Source organism: Uloborus diversus, chromosome 4, assembly GCF_026930045.1.
Source record: "Uloborus diversus isolate 005 chromosome 4, Udiv.v.3.1, whole genome shotgun sequence".
NCBI classification, from domain to species: domain Eukaryota; kingdom Metazoa; phylum Arthropoda; class Arachnida; order Araneae; family Uloboridae; genus Uloborus; species Uloborus diversus.
The window spans coordinates 86,212,097-86,234,232 of NC_072734.1; the positions used below are offsets into that span (position 1 = coordinate 86,212,097).

At 32.1% G+C, this 22,136-nt stretch overlaps 1 protein-coding gene across 2 annotated transcripts in view; it reads left to right on the forward strand.

The window, feature by feature from the left end:
• Positions 1-346: 346 nt before the first annotated feature.
• Positions 347-22,136, forward strand: part of LOC129220357 (uncharacterized protein KIAA0930 homolog) — a 47,248-nt gene continuing 25,458 nt past the window's right edge. For both annotated transcript variants that reach the window (XM_054854764.1, XM_054854765.1), the window contains exons 1-7: positions 347-459; positions 936-1,093; positions 1,251-1,352; positions 1,465-1,542; positions 8,812-8,913; positions 9,648-9,788; positions 19,406-19,609. In XM_054854764.1, the coding sequence (XP_054710739.1) occupies positions 348-459; positions 936-1,093; positions 1,251-1,352; positions 1,465-1,542; positions 8,812-8,913; positions 9,648-9,788; positions 19,406-19,609 (897 nt within the window). In that variant the 5' untranslated portion in view covers position 347. The remainder of the gene's footprint in view (positions 460-935; positions 1,094-1,250; positions 1,353-1,464; positions 1,543-8,811; positions 8,914-9,647; positions 9,789-19,405; positions 19,610-22,136) is intronic.

The following is a 22,136-nucleotide window of genomic DNA, read 5'->3' on the forward strand; positions in this document are numbered from 1 at the left end:
ATGTGCTTGAAATTGAAGGGTTTTCGCTTTATAAATAATTTGGTTCGGAAATTCCGAAATACAAGTGGCAGTCATTCATTGCTTAAAACCAAAAGTGAGCATTGGCTCTAATTAGTGACAGTGAGACTCAAGAATGAAATATTTTTGAGTATAAATCATGTTCTGCCAATTCTCTTATCCAGTAGAAACAATCTTTTGCTAACCAACATTTGTCTAACAAGAAGGAAGTTTTTCTCCGTGAAATTTTGAAGAGATAAGTGAAGTGAAAGCAAGAAACTGAGAAACGATTTCAAGTGAAAAGATTTTTTCGTCTGATATTGTTTTTGATTTTTGTTTCATAGGTAAACATGGCGTTTGGTGGTGTGTTTCCTCCTGGACATGTGCCCAGTGTTTTAGAGCAAATGTTAACAGAAATATCATATCACAGGACAAGAGAAATATCACAGTATTCTAGAGAAGGTGATCATTTCCTTTGTTTATGGTGCGAGTTTTTGGAACACCGTATTGGAGATGCTTTCATGGATGAGTCATCTTGTGTTTGACTACAGCAGTTAATCATAAAGTGGAATTGCTCATTGCATATGTGTGCCTGCTTCTTTTTTTTTATGTAGTTAATTTTCTGTATGGATAAATCTTTATTGAAAAACGAATCTTTCTTTTTCATGAATTTTATTTTTTAAAGGTCACCTACTTTTTTACTCGGTAACTTATCCATATATTTTATTTTCTTCACTCTCATATATTCCGTGGAAAAAAATTCTACGCACCCCTTCCCTCCATTTTTTCCAATGCTTTTCTATGATACAGCATTATTTCCTGTATAATTTTAAGCACTCTGCAAGTCCAAATTAAAAAAAAAAACATTTTTGGTTTATTTATTTAATGTTGTATCTTTTCAATAATGAGATACAAAACGTTTAACTTTTCTTTTTTAGAGTCTGGTTTTGTGCTATTGAATCCAACAACATTTTGGACAGATTTGTTTGTACGTCATTTCTTGTATCATTGTGATGACAAAGTCCGAGATGATATGTTATTTTTCGTCCGAAAGCATCAAAAAAGAACTAGTGCACGTTATATACCAAAATTTGAGGTGTGTTACATTCTGTGTTTGATCCAATTTTTAATTTAATTATTTAACTGATTATTTCCTCAAATGTATAATATGGAGTTGTCAATTGTTAGATAGCCCAGTGGACTACTTAAGAATTCTTGAAATGGTTTTAATCTTTCTTTTATTAATTTTCTAGACTGCAATTGAAGTTTTTCGAAGGGATTCTAGGAAGTTGCCTATAGGTGATACAGAAATTGACTGGGAAGAAACTGTTTATTTAAATTTAATTCTACAACAGGTATGTTTTCATAAAAGCAAAATATTTTGTAATTTATGTGTTCAATACTATTTAAATGTATTTTTTTTGTGATTTAATCTGAAACATTTCATTTCATGTTGTGGAATATCAGTTTGAATACACTCTCACATGTGCTGTCTGCACAAGAACAAGTCCAAAAGATTTACAAATATTAAAAAGACAATCTCAGGTAATTATTATTTCACTGTAGTGTTTAATTCATACTTGATCATATTTAAAAGATCTATGTTTAATATTAGCATATGCTTCAAATTTTCTGAAAATAAAATTTAAATTTTTAATGGTAGAGAAATTGATTTTTTAAACGTTTCAAACAGTTTTTGTCCAGGCTGATGAGAAAATGTAGGGTCAAATTTTGAGGGGGGGGGTAGAGGTTCAATAACAAACAGGAATAATACTGGAACATATGGTTGCAAATGCAACACTACATATGCATAGGCTTGCCAGATTTCTGAAATGTTCAACCCGGACACCGGAATGCCCCCCCCCCCCCCCCAGTGTCGTAAGTATTCTAAAGGGTACCACACACCTAGCTGGCTTTTAGAGTATTTTATAGGGCAGTTTATCCTCAATGCTGTGAGTAAATGGTTACTAATTATGATCCTGAAAAAAGAGTGATTAAAAAACAATACACAATAAAAAATTTTACTTCTTACATGTTAATATTTACAAGTTATTTAAGAAAAAAGAAACGCTTTGAATAAGGAATAAAAAATTGAACATTATTTACATTTACTTTTCATTGGCATAGACTCTTTTTACAAAGTCTTTTTTAGTTTTAATCTTATAGTAAAATTCCTCACAAACTAATTTGATATCCATTTTTCAAGTCAATGTTACAAAAGACAAAGTAATTATCCTACATAATCCTTCCCAGTTAATTTACTTTAATACTTCTTTGGTCATTTGTAATCAAATTTATCTTTTTCCGGAACATGTGAAGGAAACAGGTTGGGACACCGGGATTTTGCCTGAAAACCCGGATGTCTGGCAAGCCTACATATGCACAAAGTGCTGCCTGCATATACAAAGCCAGAAACCCACCGATGCAAAACTGGTCTCAAATTGTTACACAAAGATTATTTTACACAAAATTCAAGTTCTTCCAAAAGTCAAGTTATGTTAGAGTAAGTAAAAAATCAAAGCAGTTGTTGAAATGTACGGTTCTCAGACGTGTTGTATCTGTTGCAATGATTTTTTTTCTAAATCATGCTGTATAGCAGCAACTACCAGGGCAACTAGTACCATCTCTCACCCCCAGACAGAGAAGAGGTTCACCTACCATGTGTACTGGTTATCTCCAAATTTTTAATTTTGCCACTTACATCCCTTTGCTTATCACTGTCTCATATGATGTTGCCTTGTTTAGTTGCTTATAGTTGATGTTTTAAATTTTAATGTAAATTTAAAACTAATTTGAAGTTTGCATAAAAATATATTTTTAACTACAGAATCTTTTTACAGTAAAAATTAGAGAATTTGGAGCTACGGGGGAAGAAACTGCATTTTGTGATACAATTTTGAAACTTGGCATGTTTGTAGACATTGTGTGTAAAAATATTTTAGGAAGGGGAGGCATTCCAAACCCCCCTAGCGACCATTTTTGGTCCAAAACCAAAAATGGCGATTAAAGAAAAAATAATAATTTTTTAAATCATTGGTTGTATCACTTCATAGATGTTAATTATATTTTTTACAGTTTAAAGCTCCATTAAACATCTAATTTGAGAAATAACTTCACAAAATGTGGTTTTTTAAAAAAATCAATATTTTTAAATTATAAATTATCAAACGTGAATTTTCCACCCTCATAACATAATTAATGGTTTCTGAACTTAAAGATACATTTAATTAGAGTTGTATTAAAATAGGGTTCCAGTTATCCGAACTCTAATTGCCCGAACTGTCCAATTATCCGGCCATGATGCACCTCGTTTTTTATGACTGAGCACGCATAATCGAAACTATTTCCAAAGGGTAAATGAGAATGATAATTTGAAGGAAAATGGGTGAAATTAATGTCAATACAACATGTTTCTAATATGAAGAAATTTAAAGTTTGAATTTTAAATTTCTTCTTCTTATTACTATTATTACTATTGTGGCTGTTGTTAATTCTCCGTTACCCAATTGATCACTAGTAAGCTTTTACTCATTTTAAGAGAAAAAAACATACCTGAAGTGTATAATAAAATGTCTCTAACTACTTCTTACAAAAAGATTCACATCGATGCAATGTTGACACTTTTGACAGAGAAGTTTTTATAACTTAAAAATCTGAGAAAGAAAGCACCACCCCCCAATGTTCAATTTTTGGAGCACCATATTAAAGCTGGGGCTTTTAGTGTTAATGTTGAATAGATCACAGCTTTCAACGAACTTTATCACTGAAACTATGAAGGAGTTGATTCTGTGTTCTTTTCGCATTTTATCGCTATATTAAACGATGTACATATACTTTTTTGTCACTATGCTCGATGGTAACCAGTTTTCGTATAAGATCTTCTTTAATTCACAAACTTTCCAGGCATACACAAATGCATCAAAGAAGGAATGTTTGTTGTAAAAAGACAATGAACGTGTCTTCTGTAATTAAATTGAACCATGCTTACAAGCAAAACAATGCAGTGGTGAAAGGAAACAGGGATGTAATTGGTCTACCACAGGTCCAACTGCGTTAAGAAGCTGGACGTTGATTGGTCTTAAAGTTATCGATTTAGTTAAACATTTTGAAAAAGTTACACTTCGATTCGTTTAAAGAAACGCTGTATATGCGCAATGATGAAATGTTAAGTTTCCAAAGCCTGCTGTCAAGAAAGGTCTTGATGAGTCAGGCCTTGAAGAGAAATAGCTGAACATGGAAATTCATTTTTAGAAACATCGAAAAAATTGTTCTCATTAGAGACGAATATTGCAGTAGACAAAAAATATGTGGAGCAACTCATGAAGATTGGGTAAGTTGGGAAAAAAACAGTTACAACAAATTCATAGAAAAAAGAAAGAATTGTGACTCAAACGTCACATTACATTCACGGGTAGAAAAAAAATCTTTTTAGTCTTTCATTTTTACAGAAAAACCAGTAAGTCTGTTTAATGAAAAGATTTAAATTCGATGCAGATTCATTTTCAAAGCTTTTCATTATGTGCAATATTGTACATTTAAACCTGGATGAATTTCTCATCTATGAAAATCAACCTCACCCTCCAGCGATTTCAGTAAATGGAACTCTTTGAACAGGAAATAAGTCTAGTCATTAACATTCCTGCTCAATGAATTAATTAATAGTATTCCTACTGATGAAGACAACTCGAGAGAAGACGAAAACGAGTTGAGAAGGGTTGCTGAAGATAAAAGTGATGAATGCCAATTTTTTTTAGAATAAGTGCAGATATACATTGTGATGCTATTGTCTATCATGGTTCTTTCATTGTTCACATGAAACGACCTAGACCCGAAATTTTTTTGTTGGAGTATCTGAAGTCTATTCAGAGTACAGATGCAAGACACAATAGAGGAATAGGAGAAAGATATCATTTTGGAGAAAATGGTTTGCTTCCTGAGAACTGGATCAGTTTCCTCCGGAATGCAGATAAGAAGACAAAGTTGTTTTTCATGATTGTACTGCCTATACCATCTTGTTTTGCTCTTAATGATTCGACAGTGATTTTCATTGAATACAACAGCTCTAGCTCCATCAAATCACAAGGAAGCTGATTGTAGGATCTTCGTACATGCTGCAGAAAGAGGATACAGAAGCATATGAGTAAGAACTGTTGGCCCCCGCTGTCATTTTAGGCATATCATACTTCCATGATCGTACAAAAAAGGGAGAAAGAATATGGACCTTAAATTTGTAGCTGGAAAACACTTTTGACTAATACTAGGCCAAGATTTTGCTCACAAATTCGGTCAGCAAAAAGCAGTTGCTCAAAGAGGGTTCCACTCATTCTCAGGATGTGACACGACCTCTTTTTTTGCCGTCGGGGAAAAAGTGACGTTATGGAAAAGATGGAAAGACTATCTTGATTGAGTGCATTTTTATACCTATCCCATCCTAAAAAAAAGCATACGTAATTAAAAATTTCAAATATCTGAGCGAATCTTTGCTACTCATCTTCATGTTACTTCTGTCCGTAAATGAAGCTAGAAAATGTTTTTCCACCAGCAAACAAAGATGAATGATGAAGTTATCATTCACAGCTGAAGCCCTCAGGCAACTTATATTTAGTGCTTATCAAGGTAGATATCAATGAGGCAGTATGCTTAAAAATTAAGCCTGAACTTAAATTCATGATTGGGGTTTACAGTAATTGATGAGAAGCACGTTCTTGTTTGTTTGAGTTTGCCCGCAGTTTCAAGTGCTTAAAGCGAATTTATGTCATGCAAGTGTAAAAAACAACTGCTCACAAATTACTTGTGGGTGCTTCAAAAATAAACTTATCTGCACATCGATGTGTAAATACTGCAATGGAAAATGCTATGTATCTGTGTAAATTACTAGTAAATTCAGTCGTTTTAAATTACCTTCTGTATAATCATTGTACATATCACTTATTCAGATTTTTTTGTAGTTTTAGTTGTAGTGAGTTATATTTCAATAAATAATAATTTTATTAACAATAACAATATTGTTAGCTTTGTTAACATAGCACTCAACTTCTTATTGCAGTAAATAATGTTAGTCCTCTTACATCGTTTAAGACATAGAACAAATGTTTCAAATTGTCTAATGAGAAAAGAAAAAACTTAAAATTTGTTTTAAAGCTTTTAATAATTAAGTTTTGGAGTTCTATGAACAAAATATCCGTCCCCCCCCCTCCCCTCATTTTGCTAGTGCAAATATGGTTTATAAAACAGCAGAATGTGAGTGAAACTTCCAAAAAATTCCAAAAAAAGTGTTTGAAGTTCTCTCTTTTTTTTTTTTGCCGATAATGAAAATTGTTTTCGTTTTAACCAATCAAGGTATTTTATTCATTCTTAAATAACAATTCAAATGTTTGTTTCAAGTTCTGGAAAAAGTACTAGTTTTGTTTATGATTTTTATTTCTAGTTTTATTTCTAGTTTTGTAATCAGTTTTTATCAGTAATTTTTAAAACATATGTTCGGATTTTCTAATGTTTCGGATTTTTGGGGTTTGGATTATTGTGTTCCACTATAAATGAATTGATTTTCTTTAACATAGTGCTTTAAAATGCATAAAAAAAAACATTTCTCAAACAACTCCTCCAGAAATGTTAAAGACTTTAGTTAGTTAAAGTTTCGTTTAAAAGAATTAAAGTTTTTGAAATTATTATAAAAATTAGGAGGTTAAGACATATTTTGATGGCTTTTCACTCTTTAGTAAGCATAATAGAACTCACAAAAGAAGATACAGTGGGTGTTTTCCTAAAAATAAAAAGTAAAAGTTGTTTTGTATTTTTGACCAAAAATGGCTACCAGGGGGGGGGGGAGATTTTGAAATGCATCCCCTTCTAAAAATGTTTGTAAGGACATTGTCTACATGCATGCCAAGTTTCGTGATTTTATCACAAAATGCAGTTTTCGGCTTTATTTTCTACACTTGCTCCTCTACTAGAGTTGATGCGCAATGCCAAGACTAGCTAGAGAATTTAGTTTGTTTTGTCTCCTAACTAGCTGCATTGCCTGACTTTGCACGGTCTACCTTGAAAATAAAAGTTATGTCAAGTGATGCATGTTCAACAGTCAAGCTTCAATTAGTCAAAAAAGTAAAATTTCCCCTCAAAAATAATCATTCTTAAAGAAAGAAAAAGATAGATAAAAAATTCCCGAATAAATTAAGCTTAAGCTGATAAAATCGTAAAAAAAAAGAAAGGAGATAAATTGCCAAATAATAATCAAAAAGGGGAAAATTTTATTTCACAACAAAAACAAAATTTGATTGTCACAGCCAAGTAAAAAATGTGGCAACCTTCTGAACGCTAATTATCGTGCGAACGATAATTTTCCGATATGAAAATAGAGTTCCATTAGGCTTAGAAGTACTTTTTAATTTCTTCCCGGCAATTTCACACCTTTTTTTGAAATTTAAAGGAAATAATGCAACTACAGTAGAAGACCGTTGAAATTCCAACCTATATAACATAATTCTCTATAAACCGCACAACTTTTCCGAAGTAAACAATAAGTTTTGAAGATCAAAAAATCAATCTGCTTTTCTTTGCAAGCATAAAAATTGTAAAGCAAGTTAAATTTTGAAACAATTTTTCATCTTTCAATTATAATTCAAAACTTTTAAATGCAAATTAGTACTCACTGTAAAAAGAAAATGTCAGATGGCTCTTGAAAAGTAGTTGTTTATGACTTGTAGTTGTTATGCAAACCATGAAGCTAGCAGAAGTGCAGAATAATTCACTTTCTTTTGATTGTGAGACATATTTATTTGAGAATTACTAACTGTAATATTAGTGTTTTAATACTCATTGCAGATAAAACTCATTCTGAAGTGCTAATGTATAGATGTATTCTGAATATTAGTTGTGAAATGATCTATATAGCGCAAAAACCTGTATAACGCAAAAGCTCTGGTCCCAAGGTGTGCGTTATAAGTCTTCTACTGTATATGAGTGCTTTCATGAGCTTTCGAATGGGACCTGAATCAAAGAAATCGGATAAGAAGATATCGACTACCAAAACAAAGAAATCGGAATATTTCGGGTAGAAAGAGCCATTTAATGTCATTTTCGGGCCCTAAAATTAAAATTCGAACAGTTTGGTTCTTTTTTGGCGTTTGAAAACCCCCCTACGTTCCTTCTCGGGTGCCCAAGTACCTCCCTGCCAAATTTGGTCAAGATCTGACGTAAACTGTGGATTTGTTTATATATTCTCTTTCATTTATATAGATTTACTTAATGCCTTTTCAGCTTGGGCGACAGTCAAAGGGAGAGAGCAGAATATGTGAAAGGCAATACTTAGGTTCGGAAATATCGTTTGAAGGTTTCTGTTGTATAGCACATTGGTTTGAATAGGGAACAAATTCCCTTCATTTCTTCAAAACATGCACTTAAACCACTAATAATAAAGTCCAAAACTAAAGATAGCTTCTGTTTGAAATTTATGTTCACCGGGTATAGGTTCAGTACTTTGATGTATTGCTTCTTCGACATCTGCTCCTCCATCAAAAAAAGGTTATTCTCTTTTATATTCATTCCTTTTTTTTCGAGTTTGAAAATTCGATCTCTAAATTTATGTTGTTAAATTTAATAATGTTTCCAAAGGTAAAAATACAGAATACTATTGAAACACTAAAAATGTCTTCTATTCTTTAGAACATAACCCAACTTCATTACTAATTACTGTGTGTTATCTGTGTTTTCTTTCATTTGTTCAGTTTATCTGTGTTCATTTTTATATTGTCATTTTTTGTACTTAATATTGAGTGTATGTTCTGAATTAACAGATTTCTAATTATCATTTAGAGAGTTTACGCTTCTCCAAGCCATCGAAGTATGGATTGTAAAGGTGAAATGGAAGAAATCAGTTACCCAAATATATTTTTTACAATTGATAATTATGATGAAGTAAGTAAAGTCAAAATGCAAAATAGCTTCTCAAAATACTTCTGTAGTTTTGTTACATGAAACTAAATCAGTATTAACAATATTTTTTAAATCAATATTTTCCTCACGTGATTCTAATCAGAATATTTTTGAAGGCAAAATTTTAATGAGTCTTAACCTGTTTAAAGAAGGAAGAATTGACTTTAAGTATGTGTTTTACATTTCTTTCTTGTTATTTCATAAAAAAAGATTTTAATTTAAATTGGAAAGATGCTGTCTACTCTGGCCATCCGGCTCAAACTTTGGAGCAGATCATTTCATCAATAATGCCATTAAAACCCAATACCTTAATTTTCCAAAATAAGTCTACCACTGGGGTACCGGTCACATAACTTTCCCCACGCATTTTCTCTGACCCTAACTTTTTGGTTTCACCAGCCGCTCATGCTAGTTAGCTATTGTTTCAAATGCAGAATACCTTAAGTTTCAAAGTAATTTTATAAATAATAATTTTTTTAAATAAAAATATTATTAAATTAAGTATTATTGAAAATATGTTACTGAAATAAGGGAAGAGAAAAAAATTAGTGAAATTACGCTGCACATTCTAAGTTCTAAACCTATTTAACTCAAGAATTTTGGTTATATCTTTTGATCACAGTCTGATATGAAAGTTTTAATCACTGTTTATATTTGCATTTATTTTAGTTCAAATGTCATTATTTAATACTAATACAATCACTTTGGATTTGTAGGTATTTGAAGATATTTTAGTAAGAGATGGTGAGATGGTTTGTGTAGAGCTTGTTGCTGCTGATAAAGAAGGTAGCCTACAGAGCGTCATATTCTTGGGTTCAATTCATTACGATGCTCTAAAGAGAGTTTATGATACTAGGGTAACACTTATCTCTTTGTTTCCAGGTTTTTCTTGAACTCATCTATTAAAGCAATCACACTATCTAGTTGTGTTTAAAGAATTGTGTGAAATTATTTGTAATTCCTTAAATTATACTATAAAAAAGGTTTTTTTTTTTTTTTTTTTTTTGAGATTTGCATAAGGTTTGTTTTGTGATTGTTTGTGGGAAATAAAATTGAAAAAAGTAATCAAATACATGAAAATTTGTATTGTTTATGGAGAGAAAACTATTTTCATTATGTTTTTGGGAAAGGGTTTATTACATAAGCAAAATATGAGTATCAAGGGAGAAAATAAGAAAGAGACATTATTTCTTGTCCTCTTAGTTTACACCTCCAGCCTAAGAAATCATTGGAAAATAACTAGTCCCATGGACTAGTAATGGTTCACAAACATAATGACTGGTCCATAATAGGAAATGTAGTTTGACTTGAAATATGTTTCTACATAAATTTATAACCATTTTATTTTCATTTTATTTCTCTTTCACAAAACTGTCAGAATGTAGCTAATTGGCTTTAATTTGAAATCCAATTATTATAAATGCAAAAATATTTAAATTAAAAACAATATGACATTTTCTAACTGATGATGGTCAGCCATTGGTCAGACAGGCTACTGAATTCTATTTCATGGATGTCTGGAGCAAGTTTCACTGATCTTGGACCAGCGGACCACCAATGATTTCAAATGCTCTGATTTATTTATGTGGTGCAATAGTATATGTTGTCATATTTTAGTGTTTTTAAATTTTAAATTTAAATTTCTCAGAAAATGCATAATGAATTTAAAAAAAAAAAATCTGAAAAATTTGTGTATTTTATCTTCATTTGTGCAAAGTTTCAAAGAGGGGGGGGGGAGGGATCTCAATATGATCATATTTTTATGAATTTTTAAATAAAATCATATGTAGATCATATGTCTGTCCGCATAAAACTCTTTCTATAACGTTTGGAGTGCAGCTGTTTTTTTCTTTTCTTTAATGCTAGTTTTCTTTTTAATTTCAGTTGTAAAGGAGAGTAATGCAGCGAGATCTATTTTTACATACATGGTAGTTATAAAGAAACGTGAGGTGTTCATAGCTCTCTAGCAAGTGAAGTATTGAACAAAACATTGCCAAATTTCAAGGCGTACATAGAAGACTATGGGATTTCGATTTCTACAATAAGAAAAATAGTACCAAATGTCACCATCAGGGGGAATTTTGACTCTGTAAAAGTGCATTATTTGAAAATACTAAAGAACTAAATGCCAGAGAATGCAGCAGAAATCAAGTTTTTTCTATAAATTTTTGTTGCTTACAAATGAGGTTCAATCAAACTAACAAGGGATGGGATTTCAATTTGTAACAAGAGAAGAACAAACCAAAAGTCGTCACGAAAAAATTTTGGCTCAGGAGATAGGATTTCTTTTGTGGATAATATTCATGCAGGATGGTGCACCACCTCACGTTGTGCTTACTGAGTATATAGCGGCAGCATTTCTTTAATAGCAGTTTTATAAGTCATGCATTTCCTATGGTGTGCCCACTGTAATCGCCCAATCAATGGGGATTTCTTAACAGTGTTGTGTATCTACAATATCTCAATTCTGTTCCCGATGTCTCAACTTTGAAAACTTACATAATGCTACAGGAAGGAGAAATTATCTCCCCCTCCTTCTCTTCTGGATGTGTAGAAAATATTGTGCATTGTATGAAGTGGCATAGCTAGGGTGGGGCAGAGGGGGAGGTTCGCCCTAGACGGCAGTCTTTTGGGGGTGGAAATTTCACACTTTTGATTCATGTATTTTCCTAATGAGGATTTTTCATCTTTTTCTAAAGGCAAAAAAAAAAAAAAAAAGTCTTTGAATTGTAAAATTTTGGTATGATTATGGTAATTCTACAAAACATATGTTTTTCTTGTGGACTCCTCCACACTATTCATTGTTTTTTTTCTCCCTTCATCTGAATCTACAGATTGAGGGAGACTGCAGTGTAAAATCAAGGGCCCTAAGGGTTTTTTTTCACTGTAGAGGTTTACTATAGGGGAGGAAACATTAAATTTCATAACCTTTCTTTATATGATGAATCTACCACTTAATGTGTTAAGAAAGTTTCTTGGAAACCACCTCATTAAAAAAAAAAAAAAAAAAATATATTTTTTTTTTTAAAAGGAAAGTGACAACAAGTATAAGAGGAGAAAAGCAGGGCTGTGGAGTCGGAGTCGGACTGATTTTGGCGTAAAGGAGTTGGAGTCGGAGTCGGTAGAAAATATTCCGACTCCGACTCTGGTCTACTTTTTTTTCTTTAATTTTCGCTGACTCTCCTGGCATTTTTTGAAAAACTGACTACCAGTTGATTCGGTTACATGTATAAAAGCCTACTAATAAGAAAACAACTGTCATTAATAACCAGCTGGCTTGATTGTTCATCGAATTTTCTGTAATAGCCACCTACGCTGTGCCCTAGTTTGCTTGTTTTTCAACATTCTTGAAATAATAGCAACTGTGAGCACGGTTTTCTTACCTAACATTTTATATTTTTTTAATCACTTTAAAACAACAATAATAAAATTTTTTAAAATCACCTTAAAACAACAATAATAACATTTTTTTTACTTCGACCTCAGTTATGAAATTGTAAAAGGAATGTACCCCTTGAGCAAGTTGGAGCCCGTAGTTCGAGAGGTATCTTACGGTGTTCTGTAATTCAACTTAGTGTTGGCGTGCAAAGGCGCAAATCTAAAAGACATGATAAAATATATCTGTCTTTTCAATTTAAGGACAACATCTACAAGCTTGATTCTCAACAAAAGTATGAAATAGAACAAATATCTTGGTTACAACACTCAAATAATTGCAGTTAATCTTAAAATCTTCATTTCAAGATTAATTCTAAAGCAGCCAGTAAAATTAAAATTAAAAATTGAGGGAATAATTATAGGAAAAAGAAAAGCTATTTGTACAAAGCTGTATATTGCCGCATTTTCTGTAAAATTTTCTCCAAGCGTACATGTACCCCATATTTTCCCTCAATACAAGTATAGTGCCTTATTTTCGTTGAAATTTTATAGATGAAATATAATTTCAAATTTATTGGGGATTTTTTTTTTCAGAATTAAAGTATGTGTATTGTTTTTATAAACTCTGAAATATACTTGAGGTGTCACCCACCAGATGGATCTTGGCCGGAGCGGACCGCCCTCGATCTAGAAAGGTTTTTTGACTTAGCGAAAAAAGCGTTTTTGAAAATCACACGATTTGATCAACATCTATTCGTTAAACATTAATGGGGAGCAAGTTAAACCTTTTCAATTTTTTTTAACAATAGGATGATTATGTGATTTCAATTTTAAAATCGTAATTATTGGAACAATTTGATTTTCAAATTCAATTTCTGACGTTGTATGCTTCATAATTTTACAAAAAAAATACGGCGCTTAAATTTCATAAGAAACAAATTAATATTTCAATCTCTGTATAGAGGTTTTCCTCCCTTCTCATGAGGGGGATAGGGGTTGAATTGAAAAATAAATAAATAAAAAAGCCGGAGTCGGAGTCGGGTGTTTCGAAACCCCGGAGTCGGGGTCGGAGTCGGCTATTTTCCTTCCGACTCCGCAGCCCTGGAGAAAAGTCTCAAATGGAGGGCAGTTTATTGCTCAATCGGGATAACATCTATTTTCAACAATTGCTTTGATTAGTCCTTGATTACAAAATTTTCCTCAAAACAGAATGAATTTTATGTGCACTTTATAAAAACACTTATTCACAACTCAAATAATATTTGCTGTCAATATTACAGCTTTCAGAATTAACAGAATTCCTTTAAACAATAAGTTTCACATTTAGTCATCCCTTTTAATGAAAAGTTTATTGTCATTAAAATGTCTGGGCAAAGCATTTTATATTTACATCAGAAGTAATTATTTTCGATGTACAACTTTTCCTTCTCATGAATCACGGTATGTTTAACCAAATGTATAGAGCCCCTTTATCTTATCGCCCTCAATCAGTAAAGAAGAGAATCATCCATATTTGGTAATAGCAGTATCGGATCTTATTAAGTATTGCTCGTAACCTGGGCGGTAACTTCTGAGTGATTCGCTCAAGAGCAAATCCAAAAGGGAGTCACAACTCCCTTTGATAAAACAAAGATACCCTAAAATTGCATTTCTAAAACTTCAAATTAGGAAAATTTCCGTGGTAAAACTCCGACCTTTACATTCCTTTCAACTGTCACGAAGCTTAAAATGCTTTTTCAAGACTTCAATTTTGAAAATTTTCCAGAGGAAAGCCACTTCCAAACCTTTCTCCCTTAACTTGGCCACACATTTTTTTGGGGCTACATTTTCAACCCCTCCTTCACAGTCTAACGTTTCCAAGGACAGCTTTATAATGTGCTTTCAGGCCGGCGAATTCTTCATATAATAAAAACGAAGGTAGCTTAAAATAGCCTCAATAAAGGCACATTTTTCGGGAAGAGCAGCCGAACCTTCCTATCCTTTAACGTTAACGTCACTAAACAGCCTAAAAATGCAGTTTTAGACCATCAATCTCAAAACAATTCCATTTAAAACTTCAATACAGTAAAACCTATAAAGTTGACCACCTTTGTAAGTTGACCACCTGTCTATGTTGACCGCTTTTGTCAGGAACGGAATTAGTCCTATCTTGTGTAATGAAGGAAAACCTATTTAACTTGACCACCTTTCTATCTTGACCACTAATTTGGTTTAGAGTATTGTAAAAAACCTTTTGTAAGTTGACCACTTGGTTTATTTTTTTAAACTTAATTTAGCAAATTATTTTATTTTATTATTTTTTTATAGCTTTCCAAGAAAATTTTTGATGCCAGACCAGCATTTTACCAACTAAATAAAACAGCAGCATAACTAAACTTCCTTAACCACATTGGAAAACTACTAAGAACCCTTTTATTCTCCAAACTTGTTTTTCTTTTGTTGTTCTATTTGAGATTACCTTTTGTACTCTCTGTTCAATGAAAACATGTGTCAGTAGAAAAGTACAAAGTATTTTTTTCCATTTGCAATGTTTTGTGGCAACACTGGAATTGTGCTAGAGTAAAAGTTATTTGCATTGCAGTATTTCTGGTGCAAGGGATTAAGAAATAGGACATTTTCATTTTCAACTGCCTTTTAGAACTATGAGAGTCCAGCTTGTTGCTCTTTGTGTTATAGTTTTACATAAAATGGCTTCAAAAAGAAAGTTAGTTAAACTTGAGATTGATAAAAAGTATGAAGTATTAAAATTAATTGAAAAGGGAAAAATGCAGAGAAAATGAGCTGACACGTATGGAATTTCCAAAACTAGTGTTTAATAAGTGCGCCAAACTTCAATAAGGAGTTATTTTGTTGAAAGTAGATCATCATGGTTATAAATGCATTAAATGTATATGAGAAAAAAAGAAATGCGAAAAATTTGTTATTTTTGATTAGCTATGAATTTTTAGGAACTATTAATATCAAATAACTTTTTATAAACAATGATTTTTTTTGATCAATTTACTGAAATTTTAAATTTACGTGACACATTATATGTCATTCTGAGAAAATAACCTCTAAAAATATTTGAATAACATTTAAAATTATTGTTTCAAAGTAATGTTAAACAATGAAAGTGAGTTGAACAGAAAGAGTAAGTGTCAAATAGTCAAAAAAATGAATACATGGTGCAAGAAATGACAAAAAAAAAAAAAAAATCATTACTCCCTTTATAAGTTGACCACTTGTCTAAGTTGACCACCAAAGTACTGCACCGCAAGTGGTCAACTTACACAGGTTTCACTGCATCAACAAATTTCTCAGGGCAGTCGACTATTAACTGCCTTGACCCTTTAACATAATTAAGGATAGTGTAAAATGCATGTTTAGGACATCTACTTCAAACTTTAAAACCCCTGTCTCATCCAATATCTTTAAAAATTGCATAAAACTTCAACTTCAGAAAAATTCTAAGGAAGACACTTCAAATGTCCATGCAGTTACCAAATGTCACAAGCTGGTTCAAAATTTCGTTTTAGAAATTTCTGAAGGAAGTCTGTGAAGCTTTTTCTTTTTTTCTCAATAATGAAGAACCTAAAATGAAAACCAATTTCAATAAAGATTTCATATGGGAACCAATCATCCAACCTCTCTTATGACGTCTGTCAAACAATGGTTAAATCGCATTTTTAAGATGTCATTTTCGAAACATTTCCAGGAGGGATGGAAGAGCTATCTTACTTCCCATTAGTTTTAGAAATATTTAATGACTCACTAACCCCTTTAGATAATCTCCATAGGCTATCTTAACCAAAGATAGCCTTTGATTGCGTTTTGAAACTTCGGCATCGAAAAATTTCCAGAGAGTTCCCCGAAAGTTCTCTATTCTATTTAGTGTCATCAAAGATAGCCAAAAACTAATTTTAATATGGAAAAAATTTCAGGAGGAAAATCTAATGGGAAGCCCTTTCTCCACTAAATTTTTCTATACTTTTTCTTTATAGTCAAGTCAAAAAACTTTTCGGACAGCCCCCCAAACCTTCCCCAATCTCTTCACGCATTCAAAGATATCCTCTTTTTTATTTTCCCAGAGCAAGGAAAATACTAAGAAAAAAAATAAGTTTCCTTTCTTCTTAATTAAGTTCTTATTTTTACTTTAAAGGATTTTGACTTTAATGTATTAGCTATTTCTAATCAAAAGGGCGGCAAATTGAGGAACTGCCCTGGGCGGCAGAAAGTGTAGCTATGCCGCTGATTGTATGCAGTATCTGGAAAATCTTAATGTTGGACATATTGAATCTTTTTTGTAAGTAAAAGTCATATTTTGAGAACAAAATTGATGCATATTTTGTCAGTTACCATTTAATCCTTCAATATTTACATTAATACACATTTTCAGCGCCAAAATTTCCTTTGGTGGTGATTTTTGATACTATATTTTTTATTTGAGAATCCGAAACCCCATGATTTACTGTGTACACCCATGAAAATTGACAGTGTTTCGTCCAATACTTCACTCTCCAGAGAGCTCTGAACACCTCACGTTATTTAATAACCACCCTGTATATTAAAAGCAGTTATAGATCGAACAAATTTTGCTAGTTTGAGCATAACCTTCCATGTTGGTAAGCTTCATTCCAGATTGCATCCCCCCCCCACCCTACCGTCCCACTCTCCAAAAGAAAATGGGGAAAGTCTGCAGCTTATTATACTAAATTTCTTATAATATGGACAAAATGTAGTTAGTAGTGTTGTGGTAGTTTATAATGAGGGATAGGATATAAAATTTGAAAAAAAAAAATGCTGTCTTTTTAAGCTGTTATTGCAGAGATATTTTCCTGCTGCCCTAGATTATCATTTTCCTCATCACAGATACGTTATTTATTTTTAAAAATCAATCAAATATGCTGGGTATGAAAATTTAATCATATTTCCATGTTAGAAAGTTATTGTAACATAAAAGCAATTCAACAACAACAAGCAAGGGTGTATATAAGGAGGGGGCTGAGGGGACCCGGGCCCCCTCCAAAATCTTTAAAAAATAAATAAATGAAGGTAGTTATTTTTTGTTTTAGTCACTCACAAATAATTTCTAAACTTTTAGTTACAAAAAAAATAAATAATAAATAATAAAATCATAATTTCAAAAACTAAAAAAACACGCTTTAGTTGCAAAATGAATTAAAAAGTTAAAAATAATCTTTGGATGACAAGTATATAAAGTAATTGACCAAACACTTAATTTTACTGTAATTAGAAAAAAAGCTTTGGGGGCTGCCTATTTACATTTTTGCATGGATAACAAGTGGAAGAAATTTAGTGAGGTCAGAGATTTCCGAACTAGATGCCGCAGGAAGAGGTGAGGGGTACCGCAAAGTGTCCTTGATAACAATAATTTGTATATAAAACTAGACTAGGAACCCGTGAGAAAATTCTGATTCTTCAAAGGGTGCCGCGAATTGTTAAAGTTTGGGAAAACTGTCAGAAGAAGGCACTAGGCAATGGTGTTCAGTAGAGGTCAGGGGTTCAGGGGATCCGCACCCTTACTCAAGAAAAGAACGTGTCTTGGGAAAGAGTGTTCGGGGACAAATAATGTTAAGGAAAAAATCTCAATTCTACCCAATAGAAATCTTTAATTTAAAAATGTTTAACAGATGCAGCTTATTGTTGCTTAGCAAATTAGGTTTCCCTCGCTTTCTTTCACCCCCCCCCCCCAAGTCCTTTTTTTTCTTCCTAGTCAGTCTGAAAAGAAGGGTCTTCAAAATGTTTCTCTCCTTAACTCCCGTCCATGCAAAAAATTTGAAATAAATTTTAGCTGTTCGGTTGGAGTAATGATGGAAATTGATATCCTAAGAACGCATTCATTTCAGCGTTTTTCGGACATCATTTTAAAAACATTTCTGGAGGTGAGTCCCCGAACCAACACAATTTCACTAAGATTACTACCAAAAATAGTCTGCAATGATGTCTTCAAGATTTCCATTTTGAAAATTTTCGGAGGAAGATCCCTAAAACCGCTCCCTCCTTACCTCTAAACATCTCCGAAGTTAACCTGAAATTGCGTTTTACCTTTCAAGGGAGGAATCTCGAAGTCTTCTTTTTCAAAGATTGCCTAATGTCAGGGAAAAAATCTGAATTGCTTTTGAAAAGAACCTTAAAGTAAAATAAAAACTGAGAATGTTTAAATCCCTCCACCTAGTATCACTGAATACCTCTTTAAAACTTTGTTTTTAGAACTTCAATTTGGAAACATTGGGAGGGTGGGGATTGATTTCCCTCTATTTTTTAAAAAGATAAACCGAGGGCAACTTTAAATAGTCCCATTCATTTCATTACACTAAGTTCAACAAATATAGCCTGTAATTCCCGAAAATTTTGGCTGAAGGCCCCCCCCCTCCCCCGATTTTTTCCATCCCCTTGCATCACCAGAGAACGTCTAAAACTGCATTCTTCGGACTAAAAATCTAAAAAATTTCTGGGGGAGAACCCCTTGGACCCATTTTCCCCAATCAAAGGTGAGGTTTTTTTAAGAGTGCTTTCCAAAAGCTTTTTTTTTTTTGGCTGCGCCACTGGGGGACAGTATGAAGTCGTTGCACCACCTCGAAAAAAATGAAAAGTTCAGGGCTCTGTTGCTTACCCCTCCCAAATTGAAATTTACAAAAAAAAAAAAAAAAAAAAAGGCGGTGGAGCTAATCTTGTTTGCATGGGCCCCCTCCAAAATAAAAACATATATATGCCACTTACAACAAGCAATCCTATAATTTTAGGTATATAGAAAAGGCAGTCAATTTATTAGAACGTTCATGCATACAATTCAGTTGACAATGACAGTAAAATCTTTTCAAGTGTTTTACTTTGTTTGAGCACAAAACTAATAATTTTCAAATTTTGAGCTTTGGAATGGCTGAAATGGTTTGTAGGTTTTTCAAATGTAAATGAGATAAATTCATTCACATAAACAGGATTTATTTTTAAATCATAATTTTAATACTTGCCATATCAGCATTTTTCAAAACTTTTATTTTTCAGATTTTATCACAGTTGACATCATTTGTCATGCATAAATTTCTTTTATCTAACTCCTTCTATCTAAAGCAGGTAATGGTTATAATTATAGGCTAGTTTATCTTCACGCTTTGCTCAAAAAGTTTCCTTGGGCTGGTACCAAGGTCAGCAACGGTTGGAATTCGTAAGAATGAGGGGTCCCCAGGGCAAAGGTCATGCTGAAATGGCTGTTACGAAGCAAAAGGGATCTGGTGTGGAAACTCCAACATCTGAACCTGGCTACTCAATTACAGATTATGACTGGGATGATATGGAGGTAAAATTTATTTTTTAATTTTAATGCTGTTATAAACAAAGTTTTAACTAATGTACTTTCATTCCTAAATTTGTTGTTCGTAATAGTTGTACAATGTACACAAAAATCATTGTTTCAACAAGTTCTGCCCTTGTTTGTTTGGTTAGTTTTTTTTCCTTCTCTGAAAATGCGAAGGTCACAGCAATACTCCCCCCCCCACCTTTTTTTTTTGAGGTTTGATTTTCTGTTTTCCTTTTTTCCTCTCTTGATAACTCTAATTTTATTGCTATAAATGTGATATTAGCAATTATATTGGTACCAAATATCTGGGATTCCTTTTATTTTAACAATGAATAAGCTACTTTATTTTTTGTAGGCATACTAATTAGCACTTGCCAACATTTAACATGTTTCTCTTAGACATTGCTTCATATGTTTAGAATTTCAACTCTTATTGCTTTATGTAAATATTTTAATATTTTGGACAATTGGAAGTTATTTTAACATATGTTGCTTAAAAAATAAAATAAAGTTTATTATTATTTTTCTTTTTACTTTTAATAACTAAGACATTACTTTTTGTAAACATGCCAACATTCAATACATACCTTGTGCAAAATTGCTTCCTTTGTTATTTCATTTCTGTTGCACTATGTAAGTATTTTTAGCATTATGAAAGTTATATTAACGTTTGTTATATTGATTACTTTATTTTTTATCCCAATAATTATTAAATAAATATTTTTTTATGTATTTATTTATTAAATTTTGTATGCTTGATTTTAATCATTCAGAAATCTCCAGTTAATGCTAATTTTTTGAATCATTAAAACTTGAATGTTCAAAATAAGCATTTAAAAAAATACCTGAACTTTTTTTGTATATTTTAATTTATATGAGTACATTCAATAGTAAAATGCTAATACACAAACAGGTACAGAGTATACTAGTTTTTAATGCCAGTTTAGAAATCTATGCCTTTTTCACGAAAATAGGTCTTTTTTTTTTATACTTCTTTTCCTTTTTTTTACATTCCCTGTGTTTTTATTATAAATTTCAGCTCCCTGACCACTTTAAAATCTAGAACTGACCAGGGTTCGTACGCTCCGGGAAAACCTGGAATTGTCAGGGAAAATGACATGCATAAATATGTCACGGAAAAATCAGGAAATTTTCCAAATTTGCCTCCAAAATTTTTTTATTTCCAATTTTTTCTCAAGGAATTTTGTTTTTGAGATCTAATCTTCATTTTTATCGATGTTTCCTGAAAAAAATAGTAAACATTTTGAGGCAAAATGACGCTGACAATAAAAAAAGTGGCAACTCAAAACAATTTCCGCTGTCGCCATTTTTGACCGTCAATAGCTCCCAAGAAAAAAATTCTTCGGGGGAACAGGAATTATACACGAACTCAACAGGGAAGAAGACACTTTACTGCTTCGAAAACACAAGCCTGAAAATGGGAGCGCAGATCGAGGAAAATCATTTTTTTTTATCGTAAAGTCTTTTCTGCTGCGTCGCTGCATGCGAAACTTAGCCACCGTATTTGGTCATTCCCAAAATGGAAGTACACAAGACTTTTTAAGTTTCAGAAAACGGTATTGGATGTTAACTGCAATGCAAACTATAGAAAACAACGCAAAATGTGCCTTTTTTTTCAGATAATTTGTAATTCTTTTCTGGAAAAATAAAATTTGATCTTCAGAACATTTCTTCATTCTAATTGATTTAGACGCTTATGTGCTAAAAACTGACTACCTTGTCTTAATTGTAGTTCTTTAAGGATTATTAATTATTTATAACTACATCTATGCTACAAATTCAAAAATCTACTTATTTAGTTGCCATATTTGGTCGTTTACATGATAAAAGTTTTATGTTTATGAATTTTTAAAAATTAATTATTTTTTAGAAAAAAAAATTTAATTTTTAATGTAAACTTCCTTTAATTTGCGACAGAAAAAAAGTGACAATTATTGGCATTGACTTATGATTGGCGAATGTTGGTTTTTGTTGTTATGCATTATATGTTATGACGATCAATTCAACGAGTTGACTACTCAATATTTATACTGAAAAATAGCTTTGTATTTTGCTCAATATGTTTTGCGTTACTACTAATCAGAAAAAAAAAAAAATTGTAAACCAAAAGCGGATGTTAAAAGATTGCTGCTCGATTACAGCAAGCTGCTAATAGTACATATGGCATGTGACATCATAGAAACGTTAATATAAATTGAAAGTACAGTACAACCTTGATATCTTGAATCTCTTGGGATGTGAAAATTTTTCGAGATATTGAGTTTTTGAGTTATCAAGGCTTTTAAAAAAATTACACCAAACACGTATACTATATTCATTTATATATGTACTATCGGACCACTTCCAATTACGATCAATAAAGTAGTCTTCAATATTTCACTAGATTTGAAATTTTCTAATTGTCGAAGTGCACACGATGAGATTTTGAAATGAGCAACAATTTCAACTTGGTTTTTCACCTAAAAATTTAAAAATACTAATTTTATCTTTAACCAGTAACCTCACA